General features: G+C 45.8%; 2 protein-coding genes across 5 annotated transcripts in view; one reads left to right on the top strand and one right to left on the bottom strand.

The window, feature by feature from the left end:
• The window catches only part of LOC130356430 (uncharacterized), a 628,644-nt gene that overhangs the window by 527,854 nt on the left and 83,240 nt on the right, over positions 1 to 17,550 (bottom strand). The gene's annotated exons all lie outside the window — the stretch shown is intronic.
• The window catches only part of LOC130356426 (C4b-binding protein alpha chain-like), a 298,320-nt gene that overhangs the window by 218,000 nt on the left and 62,770 nt on the right, over positions 1 to 17,550 (top strand). For all 4 annotated transcript variants that reach the window (XM_056557959.1, XM_056557958.1, XM_056557960.1 and 1 more), the window contains one exon: positions 4,873 to 5,049. In XM_056557959.1, the coding sequence (XP_056413934.1) occupies positions 4,873 to 5,049 (177 nt within the window). The remainder of the gene's footprint in view (positions 1 to 4,872; positions 5,050 to 17,550) is intronic.

The following is a 17,550-nucleotide window of genomic DNA, read 5'->3' as shown; positions in this document are numbered from 1 at the left end:
TGGATGCAACTCAGCATTTTTTCTCCTCCAAACACGACGAATTGAGTTTTTACCAAAAAGTTCTACTTTGGTTTCATCTGACCATATGACATTCTCTCAATCCCCTTCTGAATCTTCCAAATGTTCTCTAGCAAACTTCTGACGGGCCTGGACATGTACTGGCTTAAGCAGGGGGACATGTTTGGCACTGCATGATTTGAGTCCCTGGCGGCATAGTGTGTTACTGATGGTAGCCTTTGTTACTTTGGTCCCAGCTCTCTTCAGGTCATTTACTAGGTCCCCCCTGCTCACCGTTCTTGTGATCATTTTGACACCGCGGGGTGAGATCTTGCGTGAAGCCCCAGATCAAGGGAGATTTTCAGTGGTCTTGCATATCTTCTATTTTCTAATAATTGCTCCCACAGTTAATTTCTTCACACCAAGCTGCTTGCCTATTGCAGATCCAGTCTTTCCATCCTGGTCCACGTCTACAATTTTGTTTCTGGTGTCCTTCACAGCTCTTTGGTCTTGGCCATAGTGGAGTTTGGAGTGTGACTGTTTGAGATTGTGGACAGGTGTCTTTTATACTGATAACAAGTTCAAACAAGTGCCATTAATACAGGTAACGAGTGGAGGACAGAGGAGACTCTTAACCCCTTAAGGACTGAGCCCTTTTTCACCTTAAGGACTTAGCCCTTTTTTGCAATTCTTACCACTGTCACTTTAAGCATTAATAACTCTGGGATGCTTTTACCGATTGTTTTGATTTCTTGGTGAAAAATGCCAAAATTTCTTTAAAATTTAGAAAATGTAGCCTTTTTCTAACTTTGAAACTCTCTGCTTGTAAAGAAAATGAATATTCCAAATAAATTATATATTGATTCACAAATACAATATGTCTACTTTATGTTGACATCATAAAGTTGACATGTTTTTACTTTTGGAAGACATCAGAGGGTTTCAAAGTTCAGCAGCAATTTTCCAAGTTTTCCCCAAATTTTCAAAATCTGAATTTTTCAGGGACCAGTTCAGTTTCGAAGTGGATTTGAGGGGTCTTCATATTAGAAATACCCAACAAATGACCCCATTATAAAAACTGCACCCCTCCAAGTATTCAAAATGACATTCAGAAAGTGTGTTAACCCTTTAGCTGTTTCACAGGAATAGCAGCAAGGTAAAGGAGAAAATTCAAAATCTTCATTTTTTACACTCGCATGTTCTTGTAGACCCAGTTTTTCACATTTTACAAGGGATAAAAGGAGAAAAAGCCCCGCAAAATTTGTAACCCAATTTCTCTCGATTAAGGAAATACCTCATATGTGTATGTCAAGTGTTCGGTGGGCGCAGTAGAGGGCCTAGAAGGGAAGGAGCCACAATGGGATTTTGGTGAGTGAATTTTGCTGAAACGATTTTTGGGGGGCATGTCACATTTAGGAAGCCCCTATGGTGCCAGAACAGCAGAAAACCCCACATGGCATACCATTTTGGAAACTACACCCCTCAAGGAACGTAACAAGGGGTACGGTGAGCCTTAACACCCCACAGGTGCTTGACAAATTTCCGCTAAAATTGGACGTGAAAATGAAAAATTTGATTTTTTTTCACTGAAATTCTGGTTTTACCCCAAATTTTTCATTTTCACAAGGGGTAATTGGAGAAAAAGCCTTCCATTTTGTAACCCCATTTCTTCTGAGTGTAACCCCATTTCTTCTACGTATGGAAATACCCCATATATGGATGTAAAGTGTTCTGCGGGCAAACTACAATGCTCAGAAGAGAAGGAGCGCCATTGAGCTTATGGCGAGAGAATTTGTTTGGAATGGAAGTCAGGGGCCATGTGCATTTACAAAGCGCCCCGTGGTGTCAGAACAGTGGACCCCCCCACATGTGACCCTATTTCGGAAACTACACCCCTCGCAGAATTTAATAAGGGGTGCAGTGAACATTTACACTCCACTCGCGTTTGACAGATCTTTGGAACAGTGGGCTGTGCAAATTAAAAATTACATTTTTCATTTTCACGGACCACTGTTCCAAAAATCACCTGTGAGGTGTAAATGCTCACTGCACCCCTTATTACAATACGTGAGGGGTGTAGTTTCCAAAATGGGGTCACATCTGGGTATTTATTGTTTTGTGTTTATGTCAGAACCGCTGTAAAATCAGCCACCCCTGTGCAAATCACCAATTTAGACCTCAAATGTACATGGCACGCGCTTACTTCTGAGCCATGTTGTGCGCTCGCAGAGCACTTAACGCCCACATATGGGGTAGCTCTGTACTGAAATTGTGTTACAAATTTTGGTGGTCTTTTTTTCCTTTTACCGCTTGTGAAAATTTAAAGTATGGGGCAACACGAGCATGTTAGTCTAAAATAAAAAAAAATTTACGCTAACATGCTGGTGTAGACCCCAACTTTTCCTTTTCATAAGGGGTAAAAGGAGAAAAAGACCCCCAAAATTTGTAACACAATTTCTCCCGAGTACGGCGATACCGCATATGTTGCCCTAAATTCTTTCCTTGAAATACGACAGGGCTCCGAAGTGAGAGAGCACCATGCGCATTTGAGGACTGAATAGGGTATTTGAATCCGCCACAAAAATACCCTACGGCAGTGTTTCCCAAACAGGGTGTCTCCAGCTGTTGCAAAACTACCAGCATGCCTTGACAGTCAGTGGCTGTCGGCAATACTATGAGTTGTTGTTTTTCAACAGTTGGAGGCTCTGTTTTGGAAACACTGCCGTACAATACGTATTTTTTTTTTTTATTGGAGGGGGGGGAGGGGGGGGACTAGGGGTATGTGTATATGTAGTGTTTTACCCTTTACTATGTGTTAGTGTAGTGTTTTTAGGATACATTCCCATGGTCGCAGGTTTACAATGAGTTTCTCGCTGGGAGTCTGAGCTGCGGCGGAAAATTTGCCGCATCTCAAACTTGTAGCAGAACTCGCTCTTAACCCGGCCGTGTGAATGTATCCTTTGGTAGTCTCTGCATGCTGGGAGTTGTAGTTTTGCAACAGCTGGCTGCAAACTTTTTTATAGAAAAAAAGTGCCTCCAGCTGTTGCAAAACTACAACCCCCAGCATGCACAGACTACCAAAGGGCATGCTGGGAGTTGTATTTGGAACTCCAGCTGTTGCAAAACTACAACTCCCAGCATGCCCTTTGCCTGTTCATGCTGCGATTTGTTGCTAAGCAACAGCAGGACGTGATCAGGCCTCACCTCCTGCTGTATCCTTCCGCTGGGACCGCCACCATTGCTGCCGCCGATCCTGCTGCTCCTGTCACCGCCACCGATCCCGAGGGGACCCCCGCCGGACCAGGGCAAGGTAGGAGACCCCCGCCAACGCCGATCTCCGCCATCTTTGCCGTCCTGATCGCCGCCCAGCAGGGTCGTGATTGATCGGTCGTTCCGACCGATCAATCATGTGATCGTGAGGCTGGAACCTGTGCCACCTCACTCCTGCTGGGTAAGGGTGAATGGGGCTGTCTCGGACAGCCCCATTCACCCTTTTTTCCGGGTCATCGGGTCACCAAAGACCCGATTGACCCGCTAAAGCCGCAAAATCGTTGGTCTGAATTGACCGACGATTTGCGGCGATCGCCAACATGGGGATCTCGGGACCCCCCCCCCCAGGGGTTTGCACGGGGTGCCGGAATTCCCACGGGCATATCCATACGTCCTCAGTCCTTAAGGACTTTAAAACAGGTGCGTATGCATATGCCCGCCGTCCTTAAGGGGTTAAAGAAGAAGATACAGGTCTGTGAGAGCCAGAAATGTTGCTTGTTTGTAGGTGACCAAATACTTAATTTACCAAGGAATTTACCAAGTAATTTATTAGAAATCCTACAATGTAATTTCCTGTTTTCTTTCCCCCCATTCTGTCTCTCATAGTTGAGGTATACCTATGATGGAAATTACAGGCCTCTCTCATCTATTTATGTGGGAGAACTTGCACAATTGGTGGCTTACTAAGTACTTTTTTGCCCCACTGTGTTTGTGTGTGTGTATGTATATATATATATATATATATATATATATATATATACACATACATACATACTGAAATATACTTCAGTTGAATTATAATAATGTCCAATAATATCCTTTTTTGATAGGAGTACAGTACTGTATTTTCGCTTTAGCATTACGAAATACTTTTTGCACTCATAAAGATCTACGACTCCATGTAAAAAGCAGTCAGATGGACAGCTATAGCAGCTCTCCAGTGTAGGGAATATACCATACAATTCTAGAACATCAGCTTTTTTGCCTCCAAAATGTACAGCGCCAGTATCTGGCAACCATATAAATTAATGAGGGCTTTTTTATTTTTACTTTTATTTGACACAGTGCTTCTCTTTAACCTGTTGTTTTTTAAAGCATTACTTCTAGAGGGGAATATTTTCATAATAAGTATCATAATGCGTAGAATGGACCTTGGGGAGTCATATTTGATAGACTGTTGTTTAGGAAGCAATGTCAACCACAGTCTTTTCGTCAGGGCTGTCAGACAGCATGTGCCCAGCATGTTTGCTTTAGTTTACTTATGTCTTTCATTGATTAATTGGAGAATATAACATTGCAAAGACCATTGCAAACATAGCTGCCATATTGTTGCACAAAAAAATATATTAGAGTGTAATGTGTCCAGAAAGCTTATTTTGCACCATATCTGAACTGTAACCTTCAAGCAGACGGTGCCATTGTTTTGTGAAGAAAAAAAAAAAGGAAAATCTGCTATTTAAACCAATTTAGTCTGCAATTGTGTCTTTTGAATGGAAACACTCGGTCACCACCTTATTATGACAACCTCTCAAACTGTATTTGGGAGCTTTTGTTTTATATATCATTTTGCTCAATGTAACAAACTTTTCTTGGTTTGAACTTTAGTCCAAAAATGTTCCCCACCTGAGGATCTTAAAAACGGATCATATAGCATTAAGAAAGATGAGTATACTTACAATGAGGCCGTGATATACAAGTGTAATACATCACAACTTGTTGGAAAAGCTTCAGTAATCTGTACAGACGAAGGAAAATGGTCATCCGGAGCTCCACAGTGCAAAGGTTAGATGTTTAGCTTTACTTATTTGTCAGAAAAATATCTCAAATCATGTATATAATTTTATTACCTGGCCTATATCCAGTTTTTAAGGTTTTTCCTTTTGCATAAGTGTCTGGGACATTTAATTTACCGAAGAACACAGTACGACTCCTATGTGCTGGAGGGGAGCTATATATCGCTCCCTAAAGTACTCTTAGGACATTAGTAATGGACCTAAAGGGGTTATCCACCATAAGGTGATTTTAGTACGTACCTGGCAGACAGTAATAGGCATGCTTAGGAAGGATCTGTGCTTGTCTTGGAGCTAAATGGCTATGTTGGGAGATTACCATAACACTGTGGCTAGCTTTTTGTGAACTTGTATTTCCTGTTTGACTTATGTTTTTTTTAATACAAATCCCATAATGCCATTTTCCTCCCTCCCACACATCAGCCTCCCCACCCAATGAAACAAAAGACCTGTGGTTTTCAATCAGGGTGCCTACAGCTGTTGCATTAGTTGCAAATTGATCCCTCCACCCATTGAAGCAGACAGGCTCCCTGTCATCAGCTGACTAGTGAGTCAGGTCTCAACCGCATTGCAAGCTGGGAAAAATCCGAGACAACAGTCATTTTGTATGCTGGTAAAAATAAATAGTGGGGTGAAAATCACAGAAGAATTGTGAGAAAACCGTCACACACAGGTACAGACACTATATTATGAACTACACCAACTTCACAGCCCCTGTAGCATAGTCAAATAAAAAAAATTCCTGGAATACCCCTTTAATACCTTCTGCCAATACAGCAACAAACTATTGAACCTATAGAAGAAATAATGCACACATAATTTTATTGATTAAAATCACATAAAAATGTATATAAAACAGGAATGGCATCTGGCAAAAAGGAAGTCTCTTGGGCCGCAGTCTCAATATAATATGTGTAATAATAGAACCAACCCACAATGTGGGTTGGGAGGCCGTCTATAGCAGCATAATGGTTATTAAGTGCTGAATCACAATAAAGTGCATGTATTACATTCACATTTGCAAAGTACATGAGTTACAAGTTGTAGCATGGCAATGAAACAGCAGACACATTTACCCACATGTTTGAGCAAAGAGCGCGGCTAAGAGACGTCCACCCCTACGACTGTTTCAGACCTGCGTTAGGTGTGTTAGGGCAGCATGTAAGGTAGCCTTTAACCCTAACTCTATACACTAGCCACCTCCCCCCAATCATAATTGCATTTAGCACTAAGCAAGAGCACCACTCTGACCAGAAGCACAATGAGCAGAATGGCTTTGCCATCGCTTGTGTAATGCGCTGCGCTCCAGCCGTGAGCGCAGTGTCCCGGGGTCCCCGTCTGTCGGCGGGGCTAGGATTCGCATCATGGAACGTCCCCGCATGCGAATCCCAGCCCGTCACTTACCCCGCTCCGCTGCTACTGTTACTTCGCTCCACCGCGCTCGTCCCCATCTCCTTGGGCGGGTGCGCGCGCGGCGGAGCTCTGTGATTTAAAGGGCCAGTATGCCCATAATTAGTCTTTGCACCTGACACCACATGATAAGTTCCTGCAACTCCCACACCCCCCTGCCGGATCTTCAGTGCCATTTGCCTGAGAGAAAGCGTACCCTATAGCCTGTTTGCCATAGCCGTGTACCCAGACCCTCCCGCTACGTTATTTGACTACGAACCTTTGCCGCCTGCCTAGACGTTCTGCTATGTTGACTACGCCTCTGTTTCATCCTCCAGTACCGTGCCTTGCCCAGTTACCTGTGTGGTCGAGCCGTATTGGGGCTAGCGACCTGAGTGTTGTCTACCGCAGCAAATCCATCCTGCTTTGCGGCGGGCTCTGGTGAAGACCAGCGGCACCTTAGACTCCGCTCCCCGATACGGTCTGAGTCATCAGCCACACAGGAAGATGATCCACTACCTGCTCCGAGACATCACCATCCAGGTGCGTGACAGCAAGATCCGGCCATGGATCCAACTGGGGTTCCCCTGCCTGATTCGGATCTTGCATCTGTCGTGGCACCCCAGTCCCAGCAGTTGGCCCAGCAGGCACAGCAGCTTAACCAGCTATCCGCCATGATGCAGCAGTTGCCCAGTTCTGCCCCGGCCATGGATCCAATTGGGGTTCCCCTGCCTGATTTGGATCTTGCATCTGTCTTGGCACTCCAGTCCCAGCAGTTGGCCCAGCAGGCACAGCAGCTTAACCAGCTATCCACCATGATGCAGCAGTTACCCAGTTCTGCCCAGCAGAACCCGCCACAGCCTCCTCCAGCTCCTGTACAGCCTCCTGCTGCTGCAGTTTCCTCCGGATCGAAACTCCGTTTGTCGCTTCCTGAGAAGTTTGAGGGGGATCCCAAGTCCTGCCGGGGATTTGTGATGCAGTGCTCCATGCACATAGAACTCATGGTGGACCAGTTCTCCTCTGAACAAGCAAAGGTGGCTTTCGTCATCAGTCTCCTGTCTGGTAGGGCCTTGGCCGGGGCCACTCCATTATGGGATCACAACGATGCATCACTACTAACCTCCAGGCATTCCTGATGGAATTTCGCAGTTTTTGAAGAACGTGCCCGAGCTTCCTCTGCTGAGACGGCTTTACTGAATCTTTCCCAGGGCAACTCCACTGTGGGCGAGTACGCCATCCGGTTCCGGACCATGGGGTCGGAGTTGTCGTGGAATAACGAAGCTCTCTTCATTACTTTCAAGAAAGATTGTTCTGCACGACCACAGCCACAGGGAAATGCTCACACCTAGGGTTTGTGGGAGAGGCCTCCCTAGGTGTGAATTCCTCCTCTCCACGTTTAAATTTGACGGTACAGCTTCATCTTCTTTCTAAAGTGAACCTTTCAGTTTTGGCCTTCCTGGATTCTGGCTCCGTTGGTAACTTCATCGATGCCTCTCTAGTGCACAAGTATCTCCTGCCAGTTCTACGTCTCCCGAAACCGCTGTTCATCTCCACAGTCAATGGAGAAAAACTAGACTGTACCGTCCTATACCGCACAGAACCCATGTTGATGCAGGTCGGAGTCTCACACAGAGAGAACCTGTCCTTCTACGTGCTTCCACACTGTACTTCTCTCCTGCTAGGTCTACCTTGGTTGCAGCTCCATGCCCCACATCTGGATTGGAAAACTGGAAAAGTCCTACGCTGGGGTCCGCACTGCAACAATCATTGCATTCACGTACGGGTGACCAAGTTGGAACCATCATCTCGTCCACTGCCCAGTTTGCCTTCCTTTCTCCTGGATTACGCAGATGTCTTCAGTGAAAAGCAAGCCGAATTGTTACCGCCACATCGCTCCTACGATTGTCCCATAGACCTGCTGCCCGGCACCACACCTCCCAGGGGCAGAATCTACCCGTTATCTGTTCCCAAAACTCAGGCCATGTCTAATTATATCCAGGAAAATTTACTGAAGGGATTCATCAGGAAGTCCTCCTCTCCTGCCGGTGCTGGTTTCTTCTTCGTAGAAAAGAAAGACGGGTCTTTACGACTTTGCATCGACTAACGGGGCCTGAATAAAATCACTGTAAAGAACCGCTATTTGATCAAAATCTTTTCTAAATTGGATCTTCATGGGGCTTATAATTTGATCCGTATACGAAAAGGGGACGAATGGAAGACTGCATTTAATACTCGTGATGGACATTTTGAGTATCTGGTGATGCCATTTGGACTCTGTAATGCTTTGGCGGTCTTCCAGGAGTTTATCAATGACATTTTTCGTGATTTCCTATACCTATACCCGAACTCCAGACTCATCGTTCTCACCTCTGCCAAGTCTTACAGCGCCTCCGAGAAAATCATCTCTATGCAAAACTTGAAAAGTGTACATTTGAGAAGTCCAGCCTTCATTTCATGGAGTATATTGTTACCAATCAAGGTCTGCAAATGGATCCTAACAAGTTATGCGCAGTACTGGATTGGCCTCGACCATCTGGCTTGAAAGCAATTCAGCGTTTCTTCGGCTTTGCCAACTACTATCGGCAATTTATTCCGCATTATTCCACCTTGGTTTCCCCCATCGTCTCTCTCACCAAAAAAACTGCTAATCCGAAGGTCTGGACTCCAGAGGCCGAAGAGGCCTTTAAAGGACATGTCTGGTGCTTACTTTTCTTATTGTATCAGTTCCGGGCTGCAAAAAAAAAGAAAATAAGCTTTCTCTTGCCTGCCTACGCTCCCCCGGTGCTCCGGTACAGGCGTTTGGTCCCCGGGCTGTATTCTTCTTACTTCCTGTTAGCCGGGCACGTCACACGGAGCATCAGCCTATCACTGGCCGAGGCGGTACATCGCTGCGGCCGGTGATTGGTTGAAGTTCCGTGTGACGTGCCGGGCTAACAGGAAGTAAGAAGAATACAGCCCGGGGACTGATCACCTGTACTGAAGCATCGGGGGAGCCTAGGCAGGTAAGAGAAAATTTTTTCTTTTATTATTCAGCCCGGAATGGATAAAATAAGAAAAGTGAGCACCGGACATTTCCATTAAACTGTTAAAATCTGCCTTTGCTTCTGCCCCTGTGTTGTCAAGACCAGATCCAGTCAAACCATTCATTTTGGAAGTGGACGCTTCTTCTGTAGGTGCAGGAGCTATTCTGGTTTTAGAGAAGAATCTGGTTTTAAGATGAAAAATCATCCCAAGGAAAAACTGTAACCTGCGGTTTCTTCTCTAAAACCTTTTCACCTGCGGAGAGAAACTATACAATAGGAGATTGTGAGCTCTTGGCTATTAAGTTGTCCTTGGAAGAATGGCACCATCTCTTGGAGGGCTCTGTACATCCACTTACCATTTATACTGACCACAAGAACCTGCTATATCTACAGACTGCTCATCGTCTCAACCCTCGACAGGCCCGTTGGTCTCTGTTTTTCTCCAGATTTGACTTTTTTATTCATTTCCTGGACAGCAGAGAAGAATCGTCGTCCTGATGCCCTATCTAGATCCTCTGAAGTACTTGATCTAGAGTCACATCCTCAGCATATTATACCTCCCGATCGTCTCATTTCTGCAGCTCCAGCAACTCTTCAGCATCTGCCTCCAGGGAAGACCTATGTTACTCCCAAGGCTCCGAATCTTGAAATGGGGTGATTCCTCTCTATTGGTATACCGGTATACGCAAGTCCTTGCAACTCATCTCCCGACAATATTGGTTGCCAACTTTGAGAAAAGATGTCATGGACTTTGTCCGCTCTTGTTCGGTCTGTGCCTGGGAAAAGAACCCTCTTGCCAAGTCTACTGGTCTACTACAACCTTTGCCAATTCCTGAGTTGCCCTGGACCAACATAGCAATGGACTTCATCACCAACCTTCCATCTTCCAATGGTAACACGGTCATCTGGGTTGTGGTTGACTGGTTTTCTAAAATGGCTCATTTCATACCCTTGCCAGGTTTGCCATCTGCACCGCAGCTTGCCAAGTTATTCTTCACCCACATCTTCTTTCTCCATGGATTGCCAACCCATATTGTCTCCGATCGGGGGGTCCAATTTGTCTCCAAGTTCTGGAGGGCCCTCTGTTCCTGTCTCCAGGTAAAATTGGACTTCTCCTCGGCTTACCACCCTCAATCCAATGGTCAAGTTGAAAGGGTGAATCAGGTCCTGGGGACTATCTTCCCCATTTTGTCTCCGCCCATCAAGACGACTGGACTGATTTATTACCCTGGGCTGAATTTTCCTATAATCATAGGAACTCTGAATCCACTGAAACTTCACCCTTCTTTGTGGTCTTCGGCCTTCATCCTCGTCCACCTCTTCCCTTGTCTTCCTCTTCCTCCGGAGTACCTATGGCTGACGAACTGGTTCGGAGTTTTGCCTCCATCTGGCAGAAGACTCGTCACTCGCTTCTTCTTGCTACGAATCGTATGAAGTCACAAGCAGACAGGAAAAGACGTCCTCCTCCCGAATTCTCTCCTGGGGACAAGGTGTGGTTGTCCTCCAAGTACATCCGCTTTAAAGGTACCCTCCTACAAACTTGGTCCACATTTTCTGGGTCCCTATAAAGTAAAAAAAAACGACTTAATCCTGTGGCTTATTCCCTCCATCTGCCCACCTCTCTCCGGATCCCAAATTCCTTCCATGTCTCCCTTTTGAAACCTGTCATCCACAACCGTTTTTCTCAAAAAAACATCACACCTTCCTCCATCTCTGGTACCTCTGATGTTTTTGCTGTAAAGGAAATTCTTGGCTCCAAGCTGGTCAGAGGGAAACGCTACTTCCTTGTGGATTGGGAAGGATTCAGTCCTGAGAAGAGGTCCTGGGAGCCTCAGGACAATATTCTGGACCAAAATCTTCTTAAAAGATTTCTGAGCCGTAAGAAGAGGGGGAGACCAAAGGGGGGGGGGTACTGTAACGCACTGCGCTCCGGCCGTGAGCGCAGTGTCCCGGGTCCCCGTCTGCCGCATGTGAATCCCAGCCATTCACTTACCCCGCTCAGCTGCTACTGTTACTCAGCTCTGCCGCGCTCGTCCCCGTCTCCTTGGGCGAGCGTGCGGCGGAGCTCTGTGATTCAAAGGGCTAGTACGCCAATTCCTGCAACTCCCACACCCCCCTGCCAGATCTTCAGTGCGAGAAAGTGTACCCTATAGCCTGTTTGCCATACCTGTGTACCCAGACCTTCCCGCTACGTTATTTGACTACGAACCTTTGCCGCCTGCCTTGACCTTCTGCTACGTTGACTACGCCACGGTCTCATCCTCCTGTACCGCGCCTTGCCCAGTTACCTGTGTGGTCGAGCCGTATTGGGGGTAGCGACCTGGGTGTCATCTGCCGCAGCAAATCCATCCTGCTTTGTGGCGGGCTCTGGTGAAGACCAGCGGCACCTTAGACTCTGCTCTCCGATATGGTCCGAGTCATCAGCCACACAGGAAGAGGATCCACTACCTGCTCCGAGACATCAGCATCCAGGTGCGTGACAGCTTGCTTCTGCATGTGAGTGCTGTAATTTTTTACTAACACAGCCGGAATGGGGACACATGCATATTAACTTTAATTTCAGAGGACCAGCTGAGGTCCGTATTTCTGACAGGGTCTTGGAAAATGACACAACCCAGCAGTTGCAGAGGCCACAAAAAATTGCAGCTAATTCCGCTGCGTTACATATGCATTAAAACACATATATGGCATAACCAAAAAAAAAATCAAACAGACACTACACAGACATGTCAACTGAGAGAACACCAGAACATAAAGACAACATAATATTAATATTTCAATAATACATGGATGGACATAAGTTTTTAACCAACTGTGTAAAGCAAAAATAGTGCACCAATATATAGACAACATAAACACATATATGGGGAGATTTGTCAAAACCAGTGCAGAGGAAAAGTTGCCCAGTTGCCTATAGCAACCAATCAGATCGCTTCTTTCATTTTTCAGAGGCCTTGTTAAAAATGAAAGAGGCAATCTGATTGGTTGCTATGGGCAACTGGACCACTCTTCCTCTGGACAGGTAATGATGAATCTCCTCCATAGTGTAGATGAATGTTCTGATGGATATTATGATAAAGATGAAATGAGAAAGGTAGAAAGTGAAGCAATTGCCAGAAGAGTAAGACAGCAAAAAAAAAAGAAGAAAAAAAAAAAAGCTTATGTAAATATATGAAGCATATTGGAAATCCATGTTACAGATAAAATTTGAACTTTACCCACAAAACAAGTTTTTTGCTCTTTGTGAGAAACACAATAGCAATCTCTCAGATATAAAGCCTTTTAATGGCTAATGAAAAAAAACTAATTATATTTAAAGTAAATGTCTATAATAAACATAGCTAAAATATCTGCAAGCTTTTTAAATTTGCTATGTGATCCAGCCCTAAGAGATTAAGAGACCGTTCACAATGCAGAATTTTCACAATGGGTGCCAATGAGTATCACTACTTCCGACCTGGTATTGGGTTCTGCCAATAGATACAACATGTTCAATACTGTAGCTGAATCTACTGGAGAACTACTTGGACACTAAATTAAATAGGATGGAGCCTAATGTCCATGGCAGATATCCTCAGTAAACATCAATTCTGGAGGAGACTGTTGTAAGTGGAATCAGCACAGAAATTCCGTAGTGTGAATGGGGCCTTATTGTCTCTAAATTATTAATGGGTCTCAGAGACCTGATGCATCCACTGTCCCTCGCCCAGATTCCTTAGATGCTTTAACATAAATCGCTAGGACAGATTCAGGCCTGTGTTCAAAGTGTCAAAGATTGTCATAAATGTATAATCCCATAACCTGATGTCTCTTGTCGTTGAAATTGTTGAATTGTCTTTAAATACAACTTTCATGCGTTCTTCATTGTGTCCTGGGATTTAAAAATGTTTGGCCACTGGTAAAGGTGCTTTACTGTCTTTTTTTGTGTGCCTTGAGACCTCACCCTTGCTTCAACCCCTTACAGTTTAGGATGAGTTTTGCTCTGTCTAAAACAGTAGTCTCCAAACTGCGGCCCACCAGATGTTGCAAAACTACAACTCCCAGCCAGGTCTGGCATCAGAAATTTTGTGGCCCGCTTACACAGCTCAAGGCCTGGGCCCCCTGGACACCCTTCACAGTACCGCCAATTGCACATGTGCGTCCTACGACGTACAACGTAGTACCAGTATCAGCATTACAAATTGGGCTGCTACCCACATGTGCACTTTTATCTCCCCCCCCCCCACCTCGACCAACCCCCTGTGCCATTTCACCCCCCCATGCTTTATCATTTCCCCCCCCCCTCTGATCCCCCCCTTGCCACTTTATCCCCCCCCCTCTCTAATCCCACCTGCCAACGCTTTATTATGCAGTATAGGGGCTTACTAGTACTATATGATAGATTTACACCAAAAAAACAAGGGTCCACGTACCACTAAAAGGTCATTTTATTAACCCCAACAAAATTTTAAACATGTATATGAGGTAAAAGGAGAAAAACAGTAAGTAAGCACAGAGGCCGCAACACACATGAAATTTATAGATAATAGGGGAGAATTTTTCAAATTCTGTGCAGAGGGAAAGTTGAACAGTTGTAGATTGCGTCTTTACCATCTACCTCCAATACGTCGTATGTGAAAGTACTGCATAAACCCCGTAAGGATCCATTATCACCAGAGAGCTATGGCCCCATCTCATTGATCAATATCGATTTAAAAATTATTTCCAAAATTTTAGCTGACATATTAGCTGTCATAATGCCCCAGCTGATTTCACCTGTCCAAGTCGGGTTTATTCAGGGACGCTCGGCAGTCTCTCACATATGTATTTTGCTGGCAGTGTTAGATTATATTCGCCTATACCCCCAGGACTAGAGGTGCACCGAAATGGAAATTTCAGAACCGAAACGAAACTGAAATAAAAAAAAATGTCCGTCCGAAACCGATACCGATACCGAAAATTACTTCTCCCCGTCTTCTGGTAAAATGCAGCGCTCCGCTCATTAGATTAGATTCCCCCACATTAGATTGCCAGCTCCCCCACATTAGGTCGGGAGTTCCCACACAATAGTAGGCAGCTCCCCCACAATAGTAGGCAGCTCCCCCACAATAGTAGGCAGCTCCCCCACAACAGTAGGCAGGTTCCCAAATTAGGTCAGCATTTCCCCCACAATAGTAGGCAGCTCCCCCACAATAGTAGGCAGCTCCCCCACAATAGTAGGCAGCTCCCCCACAACAGTAGGCAGGTTCCCAAATTAGGGAAATTGTCACCATTCGGCAGCGGGATGACTTCTGGCTCTCCACCTTATTGGATCCTCGCTACCGGCACAAAATGGTGCCTTTTTTACACCCACTGAGTGTAAGAACAGAGATGGCCTACTACAGAGATATCCTACGTAGTCAGTTGGCCAATGCCTATCTGCGCCATTGTCCATCCTCTAGCAGGGTCTTACTCGGGGGGCCCTCTGTGCTCACCTTCCACTGCGATGGCTGCTGGGGAGGGGTGGGGTGGCAGGAGCATACCAGCTCCATCAGCAGCAGCCTGAGTCTACAGTCGCTGATGAGTTGCTTTCTTCACCCTCATAGTCAAGCAATTCATCAGCAGCAGGTAGACCTGGAGCAGGACCTGTACCAGCAGGTGGTGGCATACCTTGATATGACCCTGCCAACACACCTTGAAGATCCGCTGGACTTCTGGGCAGCCAAACTCGATTTGTGGCTGCAACTAGCAGAGCTTGCCCTGTAAAAGCTGTACTGCCCGGCAAGTAGTGTGCCATTAGAGAGGGTGTTTAGTGCGGCGGGGGCCATAGTAACCCCAAGGAGAACTCCTCTGTCCACGAAAAATGTGGAGTGACTAACCATTGTGAAGATGAATCAGGCATGGATCAGCACCACAGTTTCCACCCACCAATGAATGATGCATGAGAGTAGATTGCCCATGGTGCCACACCAACACTTCACAAATATAGATAGTGCAAAACAGATTTAAGGTGCTGCTCTCCAGTTACAGAAATTATTCCGCATCAGACCACAAGTAAGTATTGAGGATATTCATTAGCTAAAACTGAACTTTTCTTAGGATAAAATATATATATATTTTTTTTACATCTAAGAAAAGGAACAGTGTGCAAAAAACACCATGTGCCACCTACACCACCAAGCATTGTTGTGATCCAAAGACCTCTGAAAGGTGGAATGGAACAACTTATAGTCCATTGTAACTGGTGGGAGTAAAAACTTCCCCTGTAAGCCCCCACTCTTGCATTATTAATTCCCTTCTTGGCAAGTGTTACTTGCCCTAAAAAGGACAGCCCCTCACAGGAACCTCTCCCTATTTCCACCTACAAACACTGCCATTTCACAGGGTTGTTAGGTGGAAAAAGGGAGAGTTTCCTGTGTGGGAACAACACTTGCCAAGAAGGGAATTAATAGGGCGAGAGTAGGGCCTTATAGGGGAAGTTTTTACCCCCACCTGCTACAATGGACAATATGTTGTTCCCTTCCACCTTTGGAGGAAAGTGTTACTCGTCTTAAAAAGGGCGGCCCCACACAGGAACCTCTCTCTATTTTCACCTAAAAACCCTGGGAAATGGCAATGTTTGCAGGTGGAAATAGGGAGAGGTTCCTGTGTGGGGCCACCCTTTTTAGGGTGAGTAACACTTGCCAAGAAGGGAATTAATAATGCGAGTGTAGTGCCTTACAGGGGAAGTTTTTAACCCCACCAGTTACAATGGACCATACGTTGTTCCCTTCCACCTTTTAGAGTGTCAGGATCCAGACTGGCAGGAGCTAGCAGTAGCTGGAGGTGAATCCACTGTGCCAGAGAGATGAGGTGGGCCATACCAGGGGAACGGAGTCTAAGGAGTTACTGGTTTTCACCAGAGCCCGCTGCAAAGCGGGATGGTCTTGCTGCGGCAGGTAACCCCCAGGTCGTTCCACCCAGTAGCGACTCAACCTCTCGGGCTGCTGAGATGAGGCAAGGTACAAGAGGATCAGGCAGAGGCGAGGTCAGACGTAGCAAAAGGTCAGGGCAGGCAGCAACGGTTCTGAGGCGGTAGTCAATAGCAACAGGTTCAGCAACAGGCAGGGAATATACACAAACTCTTTCTCTAGGGCACTAAGGCAACAAAGATCTGGCAGGAAGCTGTGGGAGTAGATGGTACTTATAGGCAGTGCACAGGTGCAGGCCTAATTAAGTCAAAGCAGAACCTGTAACCCTAGATTAACCACTTTGGACCAGGTGTAGGGGGGGGGGGGGGGGTCAGCCCCTAGAATGACTAAACTCCAGTACACTGTACTTATAGTGAGAAAGTCCCACAGACTGTCATGCATCTTTCAGCCACAAGATGTCACAGTTGTTGTAAGTGAGAATAAGACACAGTTGTTGTTGTTGCTTTAAGAGAAGAGATCTTTCTGGAGAGGAGGAGGAGCAGGAAGTTCCTAGGACTGTGTGGTGTTCGGCTCTCTATGGCTGTGCTGAGCTGAGGAAAGGGACTGTACAAAGTGACCTTGAGGGACTGTACAAAGTGTAATCCAGGGACAGAGCAACGGTATCCTGCCAGAGGAGACAGAGCTGAACTGTGATGCTACAGACTGCAGCTGAAAACCAGAGAAAGAGAGGAGAACATCCCAGAACAAGCAAGTTACAGAGCAAGGGACCAGACTGCAGTGACCTCCAAGTGACAGAACAAGATAAGCAACCTGCAAAGAAACCCAGACCAGTGCATTATAGACTGCAGCTGTAGACAGCAAGGGAGAGATCCAGAGACCTGACTGCATCCACCATCACAGAGACTGAGACAAAGCAGCTGTACCTACAGAACTGTGAGTGTGCACCGGTGCTGACCTGTAATAGGGCATAGAGCAGGTTGCCTTAGACAGAACGTTGCAGCAACGTGTCCCGGTTAGCGGGAAACAGATAGGATCATATAGCAGAGTAGCCTGTATTTCTGTGTGTGCGTTGGCGAGAAAGCCATTTTATGTATCACGTTACAGTTAACTTTGCTGTAAACCTATGTAATCTGTAATCTAATTTTCCAGCCATTATACCCAGTTGGTTAATAAAGCCGGTTTCTGCTTCAGCCTCATTGTCTGCTGTGCCGT

This window comes from Hyla sarda, chromosome 2 (assembly GCF_029499605.1).
Source record: "Hyla sarda isolate aHylSar1 chromosome 2, aHylSar1.hap1, whole genome shotgun sequence".
NCBI classification, from domain to species: domain Eukaryota; kingdom Metazoa; phylum Chordata; class Amphibia; order Anura; family Hylidae; genus Hyla; species Hyla sarda.
The sequence above is the reverse complement of the archived record's forward strand: the minus strand, read 5'-3'. Positions and strand labels throughout refer to the sequence as shown.